This window comes from Rhipicephalus sanguineus, chromosome 3, assembly GCF_013339695.2.
Source record: "Rhipicephalus sanguineus isolate Rsan-2018 chromosome 3, BIME_Rsan_1.4, whole genome shotgun sequence".
Classification (NCBI taxonomy): Eukaryota; Metazoa; Arthropoda; class Arachnida; order Ixodida; family Ixodidae; genus Rhipicephalus; species Rhipicephalus sanguineus.
The window spans coordinates 3519512-3543194 of NC_051178.1; the positions used below are offsets into that span (position 1 = coordinate 3519512).

The 23683-nt window shown below is 48.8% G+C and overlaps 1 protein-coding gene across 1 annotated transcript in view; it reads right to left on the reverse strand.

The window, feature by feature from the left end:
* Positions 1-23683, reverse strand: part of LOC119386412 (GATOR complex protein MIOS) — a 727447-nt gene that overhangs the window by 270356 nt on the left and 433408 nt on the right. The window contains exon 19 of the mRNA XM_037653722.2: positions 10209-10315. Within this exon, the coding sequence (XP_037509650.1) occupies positions 10209-10315 (107 nt within the window). The remainder of the gene's footprint in view (positions 1-10208; positions 10316-23683) is intronic.

Consider the following 23683-nt stretch of genomic DNA (forward strand, 5'->3'; position numbering starts at 1 on the left):
TGGCACAAACTTTCCAACGTTACATCGACCAGGTGTTACGTGGCTTGGCCTGCTGCTTTGCCTATCTCGACGATATACTCGTCTTCCATACCTCTACTGAAGCTCACAATCACTATCTACGCTAAGTGCTTGAGCAAGTTCAGCTGAGCAAGACTGAGCAAGTTCAGCCTCGTTGTTAATGGCCCTAAGAGTGAGTTCGGGGTCACGCAGCTGGACTTCCTCGGCCATCGCGTCAACGCACATGGCATTCGTCCACTACCGACTCGAGTAACTGCCATTTGTGAGTTTCCTCAGCCATCCACCACCAGGCAGCTGCGTGAATTTCTTGGCCTCCCAACTTTTATCGTCGTTTCATTCCTCACTGCGCCGATATACTGCATCCTCTCAACGACCTTCCCACGGGCGTCAACACACCGACTACCCCAGTACCCCGGAACGATGCTGCTCAGCATGCACTTAGAGACATCAAAGAAGCCATTGCCGGCGCTACACTCCTCGCCCACCCTAAATGCGACGCCCCAACATACGTTATGGCAGACGAATCTGACACTGCCGTCGACGCCGTCTTGCAACAGTCCGTTGCGGGCGCTTGGCAGCCCATCGCCTTCTTTTCCAAGAGGCACAGCCCTCCCGAGCGCCGCTACAGCACCTTCGGCCGAGAGCTACTTGCCATCTAGTTGGCTGTGAAGCATTTATGATATTTCCTCGAGGGACGCGTCTTTCACATTCTTAGGGATCATAATCCACTGATGTCTGCTTTAGCGTGCACCAGCACTTCTTACGCACCCCGCAAAATCAGACAGCTCGCCTTCGTCTCAGAATACGCGAGCGACATTCGCCACGTCAGTGGAAAAGCCAACGCCGTTGCCAAAACGCTTTCTCACGCCGCTATCCGTGCAACACAATACGGCCGAACGAGCATCGACTTCACCGCCATGGCTGCCGCCAAGAAGAATGACAAGGAGCTCTAGCTGCTACAAAACCGCGACACATCTCTCGTCTTGGCTGACGTCTTAGTGCCTGACTGTGACGTGACCCTCGTTTGTGATACGTCGACAGGACGTCCTCGTCCCTACGCACCTCGCCCGTTCCGTCGAGCAGTCTTTGATGCGTTACAATACTTGGCTCACCTTGGCATTCGCGCGATGCAGCGACTTATCACTTCACGTCATGTGTGGGCGAGCATTAACGTAGACGTCCGTCGTTGGTCACGTGCTTGCCTCAGGTGCCAACAGTCTAAAGTGCATCGTCACACTGTCACTCCTCTTGGCACGTTCTCCTCCCCGGACGCTCACTTCAGCCACCTACACGATGACATTGTTGGTACACTTCCTCCATGCAGGAACCATCACTACCTGTTTGCCTGCATTGATGCGTTATTCGAAGAGCATCGGTAGAGCATTGGTAGAGCATCGGACGCGTTATTCGAAGTTCGAAGGTTCGGTCCCTGCCCGCGGCAAGTTATATTTTCGTCCACTATTCTTTCTTCACATTTACCTTACATTTACTACTAATAACATCCCCTATACTTTTCCTTGGCATTATTGTCTGTTAGTGCTCATTATTAATATTGTGTATAACAAAGAAAAACGAGCCCTTAAAATTAACACTTCTTTCCTTCATATGTAATATAGTGTCTTAGAAGAGTAAAATAACAACCAGGCAATGCGAATTGCACAACAAGTGACCGGGTCGTTGATTGTTTCCATCCCATTACAAAAGGCTCAGCCATAATACTTCATGTCATCAGCTACAGCACAAACATAGTGCACATAATGCCTTACAGATGTGGAGTGGGTACCAAGCTACTCCGCAGAATAACGAATAATGGCATAGTGGGTGCTTCCCTACTTCATGAAAGTTCCAATGATTTATGGCATAGCGGATACCTTGAATATGTTCTTGTATCAGTTGCCCCAAGAGAGTCTACAACGGGCTCTAGAAAGGCCACTCTTCCAGCTTTCGCTGTGACTGTGCTGCGTGTTCCGCGCAGGCCTGGTGATTTTTTTCTTTTCCATTTTAGTGCACAAGCAAATAATGTTAAAAGTGCATCCTCTTCATAGTGCACTTAATGAATATGGTGCCAATAGAGAGGTTGTGGTAGACACTGGAAAATAACAAACAAATACTGACATGTACGTAATAACTGACACAAAACTTTTGTACTTTGCTTTACAATTATCGTGGCTGGAAACCTCGTTTGCTCAAGCATTATTTACTTGGAAACATTTGTATATTGCCCAGTCACACTTTCACTTTCACAGAGCACTGCAAAAGGTGGAACCAGAGCAGCTTTATTGCTAACCAATGTTTTTAGATTTTGTCAGCTGGGTACACGCGCACAGTCGCCACGACGATGGAGCGGGCCCCACCCGTATCCTGCAAAGCGGCAGTGCTGAAGTCGCCTCAGGATTGGTGAAGGAGCATCGCCTGCTAATTATCCGTGGAAAGCCATTTTCGCATCAATGAAATGCCACTAAAGTACCTGGACAAGGGCTGACACAACGATACTTGGTCGCTGGATCATTACCTACGCATTATTACACTAGCTGTGTTTTCGCATTCAATAGTGCTCATCCGCTCCTGTTGCTTAGGTCAATTCGAAGCACACAAGCCTGTGGTAATCACATATACATAGTTGAACCATAACATAAATTACGCATAAGAATATATTTAGAAGCTATCGCACTTCTTCAGCAGCACTGTGGCACTCAGTCTTGCATGACTGAATGCCATGATGCCGCTGCGATTTATGTCTGTGAGTGCGCACCCAAGTGCTGGATTACCTCACATTATCAGCATACCTTTTAGCTGAAGATGCCTTGCGTACACAATCTTACTGGATTTTTATTAAAATTTCGTCACCTACAATAGAGGCATGCAAAGTGAAGGAAAGCCGCCGACTTTGTAGGGTTCCCTTGTTGAATGTGACAGCTCGGTGCACTTTCATTTCATCGAGTGTTCTGTAGGAAGTCACAGTGGACGATTGGGCAAGTGAGTGATTCGTGATCTTGGTGGTACACAAGGATGACGGAACAGACGGAGACAAGCACAAAAAGAAAAGTTCCGTAGCAGCTTGCCCCTTCTAGTTTCATGAATGCACTAATGCTGCTCAGCAAAACCTTCTTAAAACCAAACTTCCCTTGATAATTTGGTTATGACTAATGATGTAGGGAGTGCAAAACATTAAATTTTGACATAAGATTCTAAGCAGCAGGGCTTGATATATTAGGGTGTAGACGTCATCAACCACTCGCAGAATTTTCCCTTTGCTGGCTTCGCTTGTGAAACTTTCAACACTGCACGAAGAACGAGTTGTGCTTGAGGGAGACCAACCACAACACTGTCAATTTGACTGCTAGACACTTTTCAAAAGCTGTGTCTTCATTGCCCGAATTTCATTCTTAGCTTTTTCTAAAAAATACTGTGGCTTTAATAACCCTCTTTTTTGGGCTTTCAGTTGTTGAACATGGGCCAGTAAACAGGCTTCGACATTTTTTGACACCTTCCGAACAAGTGAAGAAAAAATTGTTGTGCAATACGCTCACTTCCAGTTAGCACCAGTCCCATGTCCCTTGTCTGTCCTTTTTCTTGAAGACGTAACTGCTGACGTCCTGTTACATGGCCGAAGTGGGCATAGTCACGACAGTGGGCTAAGGTGGGAAGGCCGAGCGAGAAACCAGCCAAAGCAGGTTGTTCGTCTAAACTCTGAAACTTTCTCAATAAAGCACTTATTCGCACAATCCTTGTGGTGGCAGCATGTTCCCACTGTACAAGTATGCAGTTATCTCTTCATCACAAATTTTGGCCAGCCGAGTTGTTTACCGGCTCTTTAACCTTTGGTGAGGCATCGCTGGTTCTGTAGATATTTTGTCTTTTTTTTCACTTCTCCAGTGCTCGGAGATTCTTGCTTTTGCGCTTGCGTGGTGGGCACAAGCTTTACTTAGACAGCCCAAAGCATATTGTACTCCTCCACACATCTTGAACCTTCAGTGCTGATGCTGCAGCCACAATGAAGAGGATTTAATAAACTATGAAAGCTGGTGCACATTTTTAGGTTGTCAATGTAGCTGAGAAATGCAGATACTTCAAGCTTGTGAGTTTGAGCTGGTTTCCATGGAGGAACAAACCTCCTCCTTGAGCTGAGAGTCTCCTCACAACCATAGCCCTGACGATCAAGACAATACCACTGTTCTCACCAACTTCGAAGAAAATAACTTGCTCGGTCACGAACTCGACATTCCAGGGCTCTTGGCGCTCTTGGAATGCAGGGAACCAAGCTGCTTCTTCTGGATTGGAAGGAACTCCAGCAGCTTGGTCAACATCGCTGTTGCATCGTTATGTCGTTATGTTGCAGCGTTATGTCGAACCTGGCTCACTTCCTTGTAGAATGGCCCCACCATGACACACCAAGACGCCAACTTAAATCAGCACTAATGACATTAGACCACTGAGATTAAAGAAATTTTTGGGCCTGTAGTGAACAACAACCTTGCGGAGGCACTCTTTAAAAACATCAACAATTTTTCTTGAGGACAGCGGCAATATTGGCTGTTATTAATGGCTCTAACGTTTGTTTTATTTCATCATCATAGCGTACATGTAAGTGAACAATGTTGTCCTGACTGTTATGTTATGTAAAAATTCATCTAAACAATGTATGTGCCACCTGCTGATAATTGGACATTATTAACGCATTAAGGAACTCGCTTCACAGAAATTCCGGTGTCATTGGTTGTGAGTGAAAAATCATCATCTTGTTCGCTACCGAAAAATCAAGAAAGGTGCAAATAAAATAAATAATAAAAATTAGAATCCAAATGAGAAGCAAAGCCAGGCAATCTGCCTGGCAAGCAGGTGTTCTACCACACAGCCACACCTCTGCTTGTAACTGCACTGAAAGGAACTTTCATGCATCACAAACGTGCGCGTCCTCTATACAAGTGTCACAATACGAGATGTAAATAATATCGCAGTAATATTGTGTGGTACAAGCGTACATTGCCACCGGGCATCACACCATGTGAATATCATAACGACTTGGTGGTTTAAAGCCAGCCACCCATTACAAAAGGCACACACATTACTCCGCGTACTCCCTTAAGACCACGTAGTGGGTGCATCACAACTTCGAAAAAGTTTCTCGCGCATAACTGCTTCTGGTTTAAAGCATGCTACCCATTACATGAGGCACACACCTTAGTGCGCGCATTCTGTTACACACACGTAGTGGGTGCACTGATACTTCGAAAAAAATGTCACGCGCACAGACGTTCACTCACGCCACCGGGTTCTTGACACGCTTGTGATGGATTCTGTGTCGTCTACAAGCGCCAACCACACTGCGGTGTCTTCCCCATCCGCGAGTTTTGGTGGGACATCAGTGTCAAGTGGCGCACGACAATGAAGGCGGCCACGCAAGACAGAGGCAGAGAAGGCAGACACCAAAGCTCGGCTATGCGACCACTTTGTACTTTGTCAATTACATTGCAGTAATGCACAATATGAACTTCTTGAGTAATAACATACAACAGGTATGCACTAAGCAGTCGAAGTACGCACTAGGGGCAGGTATCGCTATCGCGTTCAACTCTTAAAGGCACAGCTTAGGCGTCCCCTAATTTTGTTTTGATTTTTGAGATTTTATATTGTAGCATCATGGTGATATTCAAATTTGTATGTTGTATGCACCGAGTAGTTTCTATGTTCTGGTGCTACACTGGGAAGGCTGTTTTGTGTGTAATTTTTTGACCCTGTGTGTTGTATGCTCGACCGGAGCTAAGGAGCAGCCAGTGTTGTATTTATGCACCAACATCTCCCCATATATTATATATAAAGAAAGGGTTTCCAAGGAATGGCAGCTGTCCACACCTTCAGTGCCTGAGGGTCATTTGCAGGTTTGCAAAACGTGCAGCCCAGTGCACGTTTTTTCCTCGAGAATGCCCACTTCAGTATCCTGGCGTGCTGCGGGACGCCATGTCTACTCTAAACCTTGTAAAATGAACGACGCGTGATCATAAAATCTGATTTGCGAGAACCACAATCTAACCAACCGCATGCCGTAGCTGACAGTACAAGCAAACACCAACAAAAGAACCGAGGTTGAGATCAAGCCGCCGCCAAAAGCTGGCAGCTCAATCCCAGAGCTATGCCAACACCACTTTTTAGAAAGGATATGAGTTGGTGCCACCTCCGGAGCAAACTTTCCCAACTGAACTCATCTAAAGATGTTGTTAACACAGCATGAGCATGAGCGCACGCAAGAAGCATGGCAGCCAACACAGACTCGTGACGTAGGTTGTTCACATTCAACCAAGTTGTCAATGTTGCGAGGTCAGGGGTGCAACAGCTGAAATAAGATTTGGAGCAATTTTTGGAGCAGCAAAATGTTGCTTTTGGAGCACAAAAATCCAAATCTGGAGCAGGTTACAAAAAAAAATACCTGAATTTTTTAGCACGCAATCCCACATTAAGAGCAGTATAACAAAGAAGGCTTACTTTTAGATAAGAAAACAAAAATACTTACAAACCATTCAGCATCAGCTAACTCGTGCAGAGTGCACGTGAACACTGCTATTTCAATAAAAGCAGTGTGTTGAGCCACCCCATGGTGCGAACAATGACTAAGTCCACATTAGCATTTGCAGGGCCTGTCAAATAATTCGACAGGCACTGCAAATGCTAATGTGGACTTGAGAACCTGGCAACCTCGAAATTAGGGAGATTTGTAGAGCAGGAGCAAATGGGGGTGGTGAAAAAAGAAAACTGGTGTCCGTTTTGTCTATTTGTTTTTCAAGGCCACAGAAATGCCATACACAACAGCTCCAAATGATTGCCAATAATGTTTTAGACGTTGGCGATCATACTAGTAGTACTCGTAATTACACGACACGTGCAAGAATGAGTAATTAAGGAACAAAATGTGCTGTGTCCCTGACAGCTAGTACTAATAGCCCCTTCTAAATCTCAGTACGTTTTTCCGCATGACACCAGTGTAGTGCAGCAAAAGTGGCTTAAAAACCGTTCTGCACGCAATAAAACAAGCATCATGAAATTTCAGAACGACCGTCCTATTTTATTGCGATAGCAATTATATAGACACTCTCGAAGGGGATTTGCCGTCATGTCCCGCATAAAGTTGAAATTGATAACATCCCCCTGCGCATAGTATGTTCTACCAAGGGTGAAAGAGCACGAGTGCAGGTGACGAATGCGGCTAAAGCAGAGATCAAACGAGCCGGCCCATATCCGTTGCTTGGAGGGTGCATGCAAGAACACCACTCCGCTCGGGAGGCCTGCCTTCGAAGCAGAGAGGAAATATTCTTCTTAAGTGGTTCAGAGGAAAGGAAAAAGGCACCAAATTTCTGCAGCCCAATAGGGAGCACGGCGCAGTGCCTATAGGGGAGGGGGGATGAGGGAAAAACAGAAAAAGGAAAGAGAAAAGAGAAGGGATAGAGTTAGGTGTAGCACACACCCGCACGACGCACAAGCGATGCAGTGAAGCCGCAGCAGTCCGTTGCTACAGGCAATGTTTGCGAGAGTTCCAGGCGGGCGTCTGGAAGTAAGGGGGCACGTAGCCCCTGCTGCGCGTCACTTAATCCTTCCTGGGGGAACCGGGCTGCACGCCAGCTGCTTGGAGGCAGACAGCACGCATGGGGTGGCCTTCGGGGAGGTAGTTTCCCACCTCCCAAAGTGCGGCAAGAAGGCTAGTGATGAGGGCATCCCGGGGGTCCTCGGAGGGCTCAGCGGGTGGTGCGGCAGGCGGGCTCGAGATCGGGGAGCTCGCCGGTAGCAGGAGGGATCGGCGCGGCGCAGGAGAAGGGCGCTGCAGGCCGGGATCCGTGGTGTCGCTCTCGGGAAGGTTGGTTTTCACCGCAGCAGCATAGGAGCGCACCTCACGGGACTCCTCGCGTACTGCGGCTTTGACCGCCCGTCTCGAGAGCGGCGTAGGAGCGGCGGCCATCAGCGTGGCCACTCTCCTTTCCACCTGCCAGCGAGGGCAGGTGGGGTCGTCGGCTGCCTGTCTCCTTCTGCAGTTGACGCAGCGAGGACGGCAGACGGCGGTGGCCTGATGATGTAGGCCGCATGTGAGGCAGTTGCCGACACATTGGCATGCCTCGATGACGTGCCCGAGGCGCCCACATTGTCGGCACTGGATGGGACGCGGTCTGGCATGCCGTACTCGAAGCCAAATCCCGCAGAGAGAGACGTGCTCGGGTGGTTGGCTGCCGGCAAACTGCAGCCGCACCGTTCTGCCCTGCCTGGTCGCCGCAACCACCGGGACCGTCGATGCGATGCCCTCGAGCAGCTGCTTGTCCGAGGGCTCGCCGTCAACGCCGTGCACGAAGCCGACGCTCGTGCACCGATCCGCAGGCACCCTGGCGGCTCCTTGATGGTCAGGAGCTCTGACAAACACGGCTGCGTCGATGCGCACCGCCACGACATCAGGCTGCGTAGCAAACGCCGCCGCGAGAGTCAGGCGTGGCGATCCCTTGAAGGTACCGCCAGGGGCTGAGGGACGGTACAAAACAGTCCCCACGACTGCCGGATCAGTCGTAATTGCAGCAGCCGCCAGCGCCTTCGCCCTCCGCTGCGCTGCCTTGGAGACGACCGTGAAGAAGTCTTCCTCGGCAGGCGGTGGGTGCGGCGCGGTGACCGTGGTGTTTAGGGGCCTCGGAGCTGCCGGGGCCACTGCTGTTGACGGCTCGAACTCGCGCTGCTTCCGCCGGCACTTGGAGCGTGTTTTCCACTGTCCTCGGCGCCTTTTCCCGCCGGCAATCCTGAAGGGGGCCGCAGGGGTAGCAGCCACGCTATCGCCGGTGGTCTCAGACGGGAGGGGAGCAGTGGGGGGTGCAGCAACGCACGCCGCGTCGTCCCGCGTCAAGGGGGAACCGTCGGGTGTGTCTGCTGCTGTTGCGTCTTTGGTTGGCTGCTTGCACGGGCACTCCAAAGGGTCGTCGTCGCGTCCCCGCTTTCGCGAGGCCGCTGTAGTGTACATCACCCCAGCTTCCGCAGTCGAGGAGTCGACCGTGCTGGCCGTGGTTGTAGCGGCCGGCTCGGGAAGGTCAGGGGAGGCTGGAGGTGCATCTAGCAGCTGCTGCTGCTGCTGTTGTTGTTGTGCTAGCTGCTGCTGTTGTTGTTGCGTTTGCAGCTGTAGCTGGCGCGCTCACGCGCTCCCAATTTAGTCGGGCCCTTGTGCGCTGGTATTCCGACATGCCTGAGTATTCGGGTGCGGATTCACCCATCGCAGATTAGCGTGGGGGGTTCTGCGGTAAGCTGAACGGCGGGGTGGCTGTTCACGAGAGACAGCAGCTCTCGTTCGAGGCGGCCAAGCGGTGGGACATGTCGCGCACACGTCTGTTCGCCTCGGCTGCCCAAACGGAACTCAGAGAGGAAATGCCCCACCCGTCTTGAACGAGCATGAAAAGACGAGGGGGGGACTGTCGCTCGAGCAGCAACTTTGAACTTTGATGCTAAGGGCGCGATCGCTGGCACAACGCGCTACCTCGGCAGCCCTCAGCGGGCGGCTCGTATGCCCTGGTACTTGCTGTGCTCTCGGTGCGAAGACACTCTGCAGAAAGAGCATCTTTCCCTGGCACAGCCGTATTCTCTTACACCAACGTTTCGTATAGTTACGCGAGATTGGATACAAAAGAGTTTGCTGCCAGCATCACTTCGTATAACATTACAATTTGTTGCTATCGCATTCATTGTTTCGCCCTTGCGGGGAAACTGACTTTTTTTTCTTTTCTTTCCCTGGGGTTTTAGAGTTAGGGTCTGCGCGTCTGTATTGGACGGTGATGCCCACACTGCAGACGACCAATGTGGCCTCTATTTCTCGTGAAAACTTATTGTACAACTGAGAAAATTTTGAAACTGGTTGGGTATTTTGGCACAGCGTGGCGCAATTTCAACGAATTTCACAGTTTTGGCTCAGCTTGGTACAAAAATAAGGAACTGTATCAAATTGGCGCAATTGGCGCAACTGTTACATCCCTGCGAGGTGCTCTGTTGGACACTTAGTTGCACGGCATGCATGCATGCACCAAGGAGTCTAACACAATACTCATCTAAATTAAGACGTTATCTTCGTAAATGAAGTACAGAACTGCGGAAACATTCAAGTGGCTATTTTATAAAGGTGTGATTATTTAAAGAATGCTGCAGCTGGAAGAAAACATTTGGTTGCGTAGACCACCAGTGTGCACCTTGTTCTGCAGTGGCTGCCTCCTTGAGTACAGTGATGGCCTCTCGCAGACGCAAGTTGAACATATGGATGGCTGCCTTGCGAGCATAGTTGCCCTCTTTCTCCAACCTGCATGCGGTGAGAACACGACTTAATAAAGGCCTCAACAGAACACTGCATGACAAACTAATCTTTATACGCAGAATGATAACTTTTTAAAGAAACTAAAGCACAAGATGAGTTGGTGCCTCTTAATTACATGAAACCAATGGCTTACCAATGGCTCAGAAAATGTTATTCGTGTTTTAATGTATCAAACCTGCACCAAAGGCCATGAGAGATGCCAAAGTATCGATAAGTTTACATAAACCCCAGTTTTTTTTGTGAACACAAAATGTACTTTACAAGCATTTTCACATTCCAGTGCAATCGATTGTCATGGGCAGGACTCGGCTGCCATAGGCTCTGTGGTGAGTTCAATGGAAATGAGAATGGCGAAAGATTAGCTTTTAATGTCAGTGCCTTGTGACAGCCAATATCTGGAAAAATTTGAACAATTTCTTTTGTCAAACTTCTGTTCTTCTGAAGTTTGCATTTGGTATATCTGAAATAATAGCGAAAGTTGGGCTAGTTGGTGGTTCATGCTTGGGATGTAAAAACAGCGCAAAATATAGACAAGGACAGAGGAAGAGACGACACCGCACTGAACTCGCAACTAAACTTTATTGGAAATTACACGCACATATATCAAGCATTCGACCCGGTCACGTGGCAAACCAAAGGCGTCTGCGCAGCATAGCAAACAAGGTACGACGCCTTTGGTTTGCCACATGACCGGGTCGAATGCTTGATATATGTGCGTGCAATTTCCAATAAAGTTTAGTTGCGAGTTCAGCGCGGTGTCGTCTCTTCCTCTGTCCTTGTCTATATTTTGCGCTGTTTTTACATCCCAAGTATATCTGAACTTTGTGGAAAATACTGCCAAGTAACAAGTTTTGAAGTACTGGAAAGAGACAACAGACATGGTCACAGCAAATGCACTTTCAACAAATTCAATCGAGGCACATATTGACTCGATAAGTTAAGCTCCGCTTCCCTCTACGTGACCTTCACAACAACTGTGGCGTGTGCCAACGCGCTGCCAAGCATATCATGGAGGCCACTTAGAAGGAAGCCACCGGGTGCCCCAACGACGGTTCACATTTAAATCTCTAGTACGCCAATGATCTGCAAATGCCAAGTACGCAGGCAAAGGCTCCACAGCTACCTTACTTCTCCACAAAAAAAGTGATAAAGTTATGATTAAAAAAATTCGGCAGATCCCACGTACCATGGGATTCGATGTAATGTGAAGCATGTGGAGGGAAGGTGACTGTGGCGTAATTTTTTACATTGAGCGAAACGTTACGAAATGATGCTCAAGGTATGTGCAAGTGGTATATGCACACACATATGTTGAAGAGTCCCACATGTGTTATATAACCAGTTGTTCACAGTTGCGTAACGATGCCAACAGCACCATAGGTACTAGCAACACTAGACGCGGCAAGCCGATATGTACACGATAGCGTGGGTCATACGACGCGGCAAGGTAGGCACGAAGCGGTATCAGCAACGCTTCTCTATTGCCATCACTGAACCAAACAAGACTGAGAACAACTGGAAACACATTGGTATATATATAAATCTGCTTCTGGCAGATGGCACTCTTCGATACAGGGTTGCTTGAACAGGATTGCTTCAATACAGGGTTGCTTGAATACACAACACCCCTCCCCCTTTAGTTCGGACGGCTCAATAGTCAGCCAACACGAGCACAAAGTCCCGAAGGCGTTGAGGCATTTTCCGGGAACCCTGCGAGCGGCGTGGCCCTGGCGGTTCTACACTCTCCTCTGGTGGTGCTGGCTGAGGTGTTGCTACATCGTCCAAGGGTAGCATGGCTGTTGGTGGCTCCTCAGGCTCACTGTGGTCTTTTGTCTCGTTCCTACTCATTTTGCCACGTGAAGGGCTTGACGCGGGCCGGACTTCAGGCTGTCCTGCAGGTACAGTCTCTGCTACCCTAATCGGACAACTGCTCCAACGACGAAGCTGGTCCACGTGCCGGCGATACACGCGGCCGTCCGGAAGCACAACTTCATACGAGATCGGGCCAGTTGATCTGGAGATCACGGCAGAGACCCATGGTGGGCCCTGGCTGTAGTTCCGTGCAAAGACAGGGTCCTCGGGCTAGAACGTGCGTGGTGCAGGCGGAGCTTCTGTGAATCTGGGATACCTTTCAGGGGCCCGCTCTGGGTGCAGCCGGTCTAGCATGGTAGACAGTCGGCGGCCCATCAGTAACTCGGACAGGGAGCGTCCCGTGGCAGTGTAAGGAGTTACGTGCTGCTGAAGAGTGAAATCTGCCAGGCGGCGTGCCCAGCTCCCTTGGATTATTCCAGATAGTGCCTCCTTGGTAGTTCATACCATCCTCTCAGCCTGCCAATTTGTAGATCGATGGAACAGGGCAGACGTTACATGGCCAATGAGGTTGGCATCCGTGAACCCCCAAAATTCTGCGGATGCAAACTGGGGCCCATTGTCTGGTACCAGGGTATATGGCAGGCCATGTGTTGCGAACAACTTCCGTAGGGCACTAATTACAGCACTTGATGTCATTGATGGCACTGGGATGACCTCGAGCCATTTGGAATAGGAATCCACCGCAATTAAGAAGGTCTGTCCTTGCAAGGGGCCAGCAAAGTCCAAGTGCAGGCGCGACCATGGAGTCCGGGTCGTCTCCCATGGGTGAACTGGTGCTTAGGGCATCTGCGGCCGTGTTTCTTGGCAGGGAAGGCACCGACGGACCCATTCTTCAATGGCCGCGTCTATTCCCGGCTACCATACATAGCTGCGAGCAAGCGCCTTCATTCTGATGATACCGGGATGACCAACATGCAAGGCTTCAAGGACATGGACACCCAACCTGGGCGGAATCACCACACGGTCGCCCCACAGTAAGCATCCCTTCTGGGCGGACAGTTCATGTTGCCTGGACAGAAACGGTGTGAATTCGGAACTCGGAGCACACCTTGGTCACCCCCTCCACACCCAGTTGAGGACACGGGAGAGAACACCATCCTTAGTAGAGTATTGAGCCACATCATCTGCATGGACAGGAGATTCTGGAAGTTCATCCAGAAGCATGACTACCTCTGCTGGAGACGGGTTATCCTGGCACTGGTGCATTAGGGGAAGTCTGCTGAGACCATCTGCATGGCTCATTTGTTTTCCTGGCCGATGAATGAGAGTATACTGGTATCCGTTCAGAAAGATGGACCATCGCAGCATTCATGGCGACAGCATCTGTGGAGTTTGCCGGTCTGATGTGAACAGCCCAAGGAGCGGCTTATGGTCTGTGTAGATCTGGAATAGGTGGCCAAATACACAGTCATGGAACTTCTTTACTCCTGTAACCACAGCCAGTACCTCCTTATCAATCTGGGCGTAATTCCGCTCGGCAGAAGATAAAGTCCTTGAATAAAAAGCGATGGGTGCTTCTCTGTCATCTGGGATTTTGTGGCTCAATACCGCTCCTATTCCATATAGAGATGCATCACAGACAGGGATGATGGGCTTCTTCTCGTCAAAATGTGTCAACACCTGGTTTGACACCAGCAGTTTCTTCACATGGTCGAACGCTATCTGTTGTGGGGCTTCCCACACCCAGGGCACCTCCTTATCCAACAACCGGTGCAAAGGTTCTGCGATGGTGGCCTTGTGTGGCAGGAAAGCATGATAAAAATTCAGAAGACCCAGGAAGGCCTGCAGCTCGGCTTTGTTCGAAGGCGGCGATGCGTTAAGGATGGCTTGTGTCTTCGCCTGTGTTGGATGGATACCTTCAGCATCGATTCGGAAAAATCGGCAGTCATGATTTTTAATGATAACCAAGGCAGTGAGCATAGGATACAGGAGGTCACACTGGAAATAGTGGATAAATACAAATATCTTGTTGTATGAATACAAATATCTTGTCATACGACGCGGCAACGTAGGCATGGAGCGGTATCGGCAACGCTTATTTATTGCCATCACTGAACCAAACAAGACTGAGAACAACTGGAAACACACTGGTATATATATACATCTGCTTCCGGCAGATGGCGCTCTTCGATACAGGGTTGCTTGAACAGGGTTGCTTCAATACAGGGTTGCTTGAATACACAACAGTACTGCTTATACTTGTCCGTTATGATGGAGAATGCACGCACGTTTCGCAAACCCGTCTGCATGTGTGGAAGGGGTTCTTGACAGTTCTCACATAGACTGCGGGGAGCACAATGTCCTTGTTATTGAGATTGATGTGCGCAACGCGGACCTCGCCGATTCCGCTGCTTGTCTGTGATGGTTCGGTGTGTGGCGGCCAGTGAAGTTGGATGCAGCCTACGTTGAAGTTGCGCATCGCCGTGTTCTTATATGTGCCCATGCTGCCGCACCAACAATGAAGGCGCTTGCTGTGGATGACACATTGGAATTCCGCGATTGCAGTGGGCTATCGCTCCAGGTTTCAGAAAGTGCTAACACGCCAATTTTTTCAAGCAGAGCGTCTTTTTCGAGATTGTGAATGAGCGCGTGCAGAGACTGTACGTTGACAGCGGCGAGCGTGGGGTGATTGTTGTGGTTGTGGCACTGAATGAAGGTGGTAGCCCAATCGAAGACAATGTCTAGAGGCCTGTTTGCTAGCTGGCTCGTGTCATCAACCCTGTGTCGATAGAGCCGGTGACATGTCAGAAATGAAGTCACCTTTGCGTTCGTGAGGTATAGGCCGTCGAGGCTGGTAGCCTTGGAAAGTGCTATGTGGACCAACTTCGGTGGATGGCACTTATCATATCCGAAGACTACCTGGGCGTATCTGGCCCTTTGTGACTTGTACATAGTTAGCATTTGCCTGCACAAAGGGAAACTGTGCCCACTTACACGAGATATTTTTCTGGCGTATCGTGGTTGTGGTGGTTCGCAGTCCCACAGGCACTCATTTCAATTCTATTGTGGATTTTTTAGAAGAACTTCTTGCAGGGTGTGCAGTAGTGATGTGCTTTGTCCTCGCTGGGGCGACAATGCCTACCGTGGACATTGGTAATTCAAGCCACAGTTGCAAGAGGTTGCTGTGTCTGCAATGCTCTATGTACCACAAGGTGCCCATGTTTCCATTAACAACGATGCTGGCCGTGGTCACGTATGGCTTGCCGATGCTCAGGGAAATTGAGGTCAGCAGGCTACCCATGTTGCTTGTGTTCAGGTTGGCCACCTTGATCAGGGCATCGATGTGTACCTGCTCGTTCTTATAGCCAGTTATGTTACCGCATGCGGGATGTTATACTCCGTTGTCCGCAGCGTCGAGGCAACATGCATTACAGCGGTCGACGTCCGCATTGCTGTAGTACAGCTGTATGCTGTCAGGGCACTTAGCAGCGGCTTATTCTTGTGTCACAAAGCAGCTCTCCATCAATCTGATGTCATCCTCGGTCAGCATGAGGCTATCGGCCACCCTCACTTGAAATGAAGAGAACACTGCGCGATTCTGGCGCACCACATTGACGAGTAGATGGCAGTCGAGCGTCTTTCAAGGGTATTGTCTTCAGCTCCCTCGCTTGCCTTACGTTTCAATGTGTATGTTCGCCGTTAATGTGTTGATTGAGACTGTGAATCACCTGTGGCACATACCCACATAACGTGAACTGTAGCATGCGGGTATGTAACACACGTGACTGAGGGAAAGGTTTTCATGACGTACGCGACAGGCGTTTTGCATTATTATTGCAATAGCAATTATACGGACACTCTCGGCTGGTTTTTGCCTTCGCCGTCATGTCCCGGATATGTATATGTATGTATATATAAATATATGCCACAAAAAAATAATAAATCAGAAGAAAAAAGTCAGTTTCGCCGCAAGGGTGAAGCAATGAATGTGATAGAAAGAAATCGAAATTTCACACAAAGAACCAGAAGCAGCTCTATACTTGCAGCGTGCCGCTGAAGCACAAAGAAGGACGCCCTAAATGAACACACAGGCATGCACAGGGCAAGCGTGAACTAAGGACTGTCACAGTTATTACGCCTATGTGCTTGAGCAACACACTGCAAGTGTCGACAATGGAGAATCAGACGCTTGCTTGCTTGCTTGCTTGCTTCACCCTTAATTCTTGGCTCTTACCCACTACGGGGGATTGGCCATGAAACCGGCGGTTAATATAGGTGGGGAAATTTAGAATTTAGACGCTCTTAGATATTTCTTCTTTTAAACTGTGGCGCATGGAGTGACCTTCTGCGTCTCCTACCACAGGGGGCGCCTGATGCAAGGTGTGCCCGGTGTTCTTTGTCTTTCTTTCCTTCCACATCCCAAGTGGGTACAGAAAATGGCCACTTTGTTGTGCGCGTCCCAATGGCAGTATTCGAAATGAAAGAAAATTAGGAGTGCTGCGTCTGCAAGTGTCGACAATGGAGAATCAGACGCTCTTAGACATTTCTTTTTCTTTTAAACTGTGGCACGTGGAGTTACCCCCTGCATCTCCAGCCACACGGGGGCGTCTGATGCAAGGTGTTCCCGGTGTTCTTTCTTTTGTTGTTTAAATCCACATCACGAGTGGGTAGAGAAAAGGGCCACTTTGTCGTGCGCGACTCACGGGCAGTTTTCAAATTGAAAGAAAATTAGGAGCATTGCGAGATGGAAAACACACTCACGCTCCTCCGAGATTTGCTTACTACCAGCGGTACATGGTGTATATAAATAGCATGCCATTATTTCGCCGGCGCATACATGGCATATGGCTGAGTTGTCTAACGCAGCGCGCTGGGGAGCGAGGGGTTGCTGGTTTGAATCCGCGGTCGGGTACTTCAGAATTTTTTTCTTTTTCTTTATTTTTCTTTGTGCCTTTTTTTTATTTATATACATACATATACATATCCGGGACATGACGGCGTCGACAGACGGCGACGGCAAAAATCACCCGAGAGTGTCCATATAATTCCTATCGCAATAAAAAAATCACAGTTTCGCCGCAACGGCGAAGCAATGAATGCGATAGCAAGAAACTAATGCTATACGAAGTGAGGCTCGCCAATGGATACTCTCAGTTTGAACAGCGCTCCTGTTACAAAGGCGGCCGAAGCAGCGAAGGAAACTAGCGTGCTTCAAGTGTCGAGCTGTGACAGTTGATAGTTCGCGCTCATCTTCTGTTTGTTCGTTTAGCGGCGTCGTTTAGCGGCGCTCCGTAACATGAGCGCGGACATCACGGTTAAAGCTTGAAACATCCCTCTTCCCCTCACCACGAGAAAACCGCGTGAGCAGACAGCGGAAGGCCAAGGTTCTCCTTGCGCAAATATAAGAAGAAGCGAGCGAGCTCGCCGACGACTTTTAAATGCGCTCGTCGCGCTCCTAGCGCCATCTCCCTGGTAATAAAGAAACGCTTATTATCGCCTGCCGTCTCTGAGTCCGTCTAGCGGTAAAGCGTGTGTATATAACTCTCGCCGTTAGCTATGCGGAGGACCTGCGTTCCGTGGCGTAGTGGCTAGCGCCATTCGCTGCGGAGCAAGAGGTCCCTGGTTCGATTCCGCGCTTCGGAAGCATTTTTCTGTATTATTTTTCTTTGGGGCTTTTATATATATATACATACTTATACATATACGGTGCATGACGGCGACGGGGGCGGACATTTTCCAGCCGAGACTGTCCATATAATTGCTATCGCAATAAAATTTCCGAAGTGTGCCACTGAGATGCGAACCAGCAACCCCTCGCTTTGCAGCGTGCTGCTTTGAACAACTTGGCCACGCGCCACCTACTGTTTAGCATAACAACAGCGAGATATTTATATGCACCATTTAACGCTAACGGCACGCAGAGCTTGGAGGAGCTTCAGTTTCACTCGCGAGATTGCCCGAAGGGCGCGCTTTAAAGCAACGCTCCTACATTTTCCTTCAGTCTGAAAGCTGCCCTTGAGATGCACACTAAAAGGTGGCCAATTTCTGTACCCATTGACGATGTGAAACGCCGAGTGGATGGATGGATGGATGCTATCAGCGTCCCCTTTATAACGGGGTGGTGACATGTCTGCCACCAGGCTCGAAGAAAAAAAAAACACCTTCCTTGTTTCATGTTGGCCTAATACCTTATCTCCATGGATTAAATCTATGTTATTATACAAAAAAAATATAAATTCACGGTCCATCTCTCTGCCTCTTAAGGCAGAATGACCTTATTTTTCCCCCATTATTTATTTTTGTTCTTTCTCTCTACTTTTCTGCCACCAATACTCTAACCGTCTCTTGCTTATTTCTATCGCGGACGTGTTCACCTTTCCATTGTTGTCCCTAAAACCCAAGGCTTCCTGTAGACTCGTGCCCACAAGTATACCTGGGTGAATATCGCCACATTCAATCAGTACATGTTCCATCGTTTCCTTAGTTCCCTCGCAGCATGTACATTGTTCTTCGTTACTGAATCTCGCTTTATAACTACGCGTTCTAAGGCAGCCCGACCTTGCTTCAAACAGCAAAGCGCTTCCCCTTGAATTATCATAAAATCTTTCCCTCCTTATTTCGTTTTTTCCCTTTCGGTAGTTACTCAGAGCCGGCTTCTTTTCCATCGCTGTCATCCAATGTGTCCTCTCCGCCTCTCTGACCTTCCGCTTAATGCTCCTTGTTGCCATATCGCCCGCACTGCTAGCCGTATATTTACTCGTGAGCCTCCTAGTTCTTTTTCTCCACTGCGTGTCAACGCTTTTTCTTTACAGATATCTGAAAACCTTCTCTGCCCATCTACTCTTCTTCATTTTCCTCAGCCTCTGTTCGAATCTCATTTTGCTCTGAGCTTCCCGCACTTCAAAGCCTGTCCATCCCATATCACCCTCTACAGCCTCATTTGTCGTCTTCCCGTGAGCGCCCAACTCGAGGCGGCCCACCGTCCTTTGATTTACATCCATTCCTGATTGTACCTCCGACCTCATGCACACCACTGAGTTCCCAAATGTAAGTCCTGGGACCATCATACCCTTCCACAGCCCTCGAAGCACCTCGTACCTATTGTATCCCCATAAAGCTCTGTGCTTCATAATTGCAGCATACCTCTTTCCCTTTGCTACCGATGCTTTCTCTTGTACCTCCATATATCTATCCCCCTCATTTACCCATACTCTGAGGTACTTGTACTCGCTTACCCTCGGTATTTTTTGGCCCTGTATTAAGACCGCATGGTCTTCGTGGTCATTGAATACCATCAATCCATATTTTGTTGCCCTAAATCCTAGTCCTAGAGCCTCACATTCCCTTCCGCATATATCTGCCAGTCGCTGTATATCATCTTGACTGTCTGCAAATGAGACAATATCATCAGCATAAAATAGACCTGGAAGCTTCTGCTCAACCATCGTGCCGACCTGTTTGTGTGACAAATCCTCACCATGCACAGCATGAATAACAGCGGGGACAAAGGACATCCCTGTCTCAGCCCCTTGCTAATTTCAACGCTGTCCTTGCTACTTATTCCTTCCCATTCTATACAAACTGTATTTTCTCGGTATATTTCCCTCAAAAGCTGTATACAGTCGTCACCTATGCCCACTTCTTCCAGTATATCCCACAAAACTTCCTGATTAACGTTGTCATACGCCCCGGTGATATCTAGACAAGCTACATATAAGGGCCTGTTATATATTTTCGATATTTCTACACGCTGGGTAAGAACAAAGAGATTATCGTCTAACCGCCTGTAGATTCGAAATCCATTCTGAAGTTCTCCCAAAGCATCATTTTGTTCTACCCACGCTTCTATTTTTAATTTTACTGCCTGCATCGCCAACCTGTATAGCACCGATGTAATGGTTAGCGGTCTATACGAGCGAATGTTATCCTTTTCTCCCCTGCCTTTATAGATTAAGTTAATTCTACTTTTTCGCCAACTGTCTGGTATTTCCATCTCCTGTAAGCACTTTTCTACGGCTTTCAGCAGTGCTTCTCTAGTGTTATGTCCGAGTTCGTTAATGAGGCTAACGGGAACCCCATCTAAGCCCGGAGTAGTGCGCTTAGAAATTTTTCCTTCGGCCTTCTTCCTATTGAAATTCTCTAGTACTACATCTTTGTCAGTTGCACTCCTTTGCGTACTTTTACTCATCAGGGGAATCCCCTGGGCGACCTTCTTAAACGAATCGGCTGTTATCTTTCGGATGTAACCTAGCACTTCATACCCTTCCAATTTATTTCCTCCTTCATCTACCATATGTGGCGTTTTTTTTTTCAAACTGGGATAAATCCAGAAACCGAAACTAGCTCAAATACAGTAAAAGCTCGTTAATTCGAATTCCACGGGAACGCTGAGCAATTTCGAATTAAACAAAATTCGAAATAATGAAAGTGAGCAAAAATCGGTGGATTTCGGGGGTGGGGGCACGAAAAATATTTATTGGCCAAAAAAGTCGGTGATGACCATCTGCTTCTTTTCTCTGAATGCCACAGCTGCGGCTCTCTGTTCCAGCGACGCGCCACATTAAGTGCCTCCATCACCGCAGAAGCTGACGGGCGCACAGGCGCTTCGTCATCTTCGTCTTCCTCACCTTCTGGCTCTTCAGCAACAGGCTGCGCACCGGCTACTTGAGCGATAATGTCCTCATCAGTCAGGGCACCACACACCGATGCACCGGTGTCAACTTCAACATAATCGGCAAAACGTACGCCCCGAAGAGTGTCGCGCAATGCCACTGGCATGAGCTCCTCAGCCCCGTCCACGTCGACGTCACAACTATCCTGCGCACTTCCAGCTGCAAATCCACTGTGGCGGAAACAGTTTGCGATTGTGGTCGCGGTCACCTGTTCCCATGCGCGCACCAACATGTGCATGGCAGTGAGCAGCGTAATGCCGAAGTCCTTCCTGTCGCCCGCGCACAAAATCATTCTCTCCAGCATGTGACGCCTATAAAAGCACTTGATGTTCCTTATCACACCCTGGTCCATTGGCTGTAGGGCCGCAGTCGTATTTGCTGGAAGGAAAACTAACTTTATTGCTCTCAGCTCAACGTCGACTTTGTGCGCCGAACAGTTGTCGACGACAAGAACGCGTCTGCCGCCCAGTTCCATTTGCCTGTCGAATTTCAGTAGCCATTCCCTGAATAGGTCACCTGTCATCCAGGCTTTCTTGTTTGCGGCGTACTCCGTCGGCAGTGACCGAATGTTTTTGAAGCACCGTGGCTTGAGTGCTTTGCCAATCACAAAAAGGGGGACCTTTTCCGTACCGGTCATATTTCCATATTTCACAGCGCAAGACGACAACACAGTAAGGAACACAAGACACACGGAGCGCTGACTGACAACTGATATTTTATTGAAACCAGCCAGTCTTTTATACCACTGGTGGCGAGGAGAAACGGGCAAGGTACATGCGCGGAAGGGTCATTAGTGCCGGGAGGAAACAGACCTGCGTCAAACTTCACAGTCAAGATATTTGATTTCTTTTTGGGACAATGCTACTGAGGGTGCGCTTATACACTTATCTTGCAACTTCGCTATCACATGTGCCTCCTGTATTTCTCTTGTTAGAGCATCACGATGCTTGCCTATTACTTTGCTGTCTCTGTACATCGGTTCACATGGTTCGCTGTCATTCTCGTCAGATCGACAATCTCTGCAGTGTTTGGCAACATGACCACAAGTGGCCACGCGTGCGACATTGTCATGGTGCTCTTTTAGTCTTTGGTTTATGCATCGTCCAGTTTGTCCCACGTACTCTTTCCCACACGAAAACGGCAGGGAATAAATTACACCTTTCTTGCACTCGACAAACTGCTTGACATGCCTGACAGTACATCCACGTGATTCTCCATTCCTACGGTTAACCTTTTTGCACATGCCAGCCAATTTTTTGGGAGCCGAGAAGACGACTTCCACTCCCGCGCGTTTTCCAATTCTCTTGAGGTTGTGTGATACCTGATGGAGGTAGGGCATGGCAACAACTTTTTTTCTTTTTTCTCTCAGTTGGAATGGCTTGCTGCCATCTCGAGTTCTAAGGCTATGCTTCAGTTTCTGTGCAACAGCGACCATAAGCTCGGAAGGGTAGCCAGCCTTCGTGAGGCAACTGACTTGTTCCTTAAGGCTTTGTTGCATGGTGTGTTCCTGTTGAACCTCAACAAGCTGGGGAGTATCATTGAGAGTAGTAACAAGGGTAGCCTGGAAATGTTTTTCACTGTGAAAACCCATAAGCCCAACTGGCCCTTCCGTGCAATAGTTTCTGAGACTGGGACTTGGCAGAACCATGTTGCTAAGTATATCCAACAAAACCACCCCACCTGTGCACCTCTCTGTTTATTTCCACTACCTCGATGCCTTTCTCTCGACTCATCTGCCATATCTCTTTGTTTGCGTCGACAACCGCTCTTTGCAGGTTGCCGTCATGCACCGGTACTTCCGGTATTGTGCATACCACTTTCTGCACCTGAGGGGAAATGGCGCGCATGTCATCGACCTCTTTCGCCAATGTGGTCGCTAGTTCGGCTGATTCTTCATTCAAGACGTTGTTTAGACCTCCCGCGATTATCACGAGGTTACGTCCATTAGCCTTAGTTGCGAGTTTTGCGCAAGCTTGTCTCATCACTGATCCCAGCCTATGTCCCGGGAACTTCCCTATTAAAACTCGTTTGTCGCCTCTCACCCTTTCCTTGACTGCTTCTGCGCATCTAACTAAATTTGAGTACCCGGCGATTATCACGTGCTCCGACGTTTCTGCTGGACTGTCCGCACCTGGCCACTGGCTTGGTTACTAGCGCGTGCCACTGCTGCTGTTTTGTCCCCTCCCCTTCCCAAAACTACTTCGCGGAAGCTGGGTCCTGTGACCCTTGCACCTGTCTTTTCCAAACCTGTTTGCCCCTTCGCGTCTACCACTGTGGGGGTCGATGACCCGCTGTTCCCGCTGTCGCTTGCTTCCTTGTTCAGCATGACTACCTTTGCTAACCCCTCCTCGGCTGACTTGAGCCTTTCCCCCATAGCCATCGTTTTTTCCGGCTCTGTCACCAACGCATTCTCCAGCTCGGCGATTCTTACCATGAGCTCATTCTGGGCAGCCATCATTATTTCCTTTTTCACCTCTAACTGGCATTGCTTACACTTGGCGTCAGCTCCCTCTGTCTTCTCATCCGTACAAACCTCTATTTTCCATCCCATTCCGCACCCTGTACACTTTACGGTCTTTTTGACCATGGCTAGACCGTTCACATGGCGGATTAGATACACTTAAAGCCAAATGGTATTACAAAACTCCGCAAGTATGTTACAGTTCAAAGCACATGTGTACCTTTCAGCCACGTGGTGGCCGAACAAACAAATAATAAAAAAACCCAGGCGGCTGTCACACAGGAAACAGTACAAAGTTGTAAGCCCTTGAGGGAAAAACTGTAATGACGCAAAGAAGACGGGGACGAAGCGAAGACACGAACAGACAGACACAGGCGCCAACTTCCAACTGTTTATTCTCAGAAACCG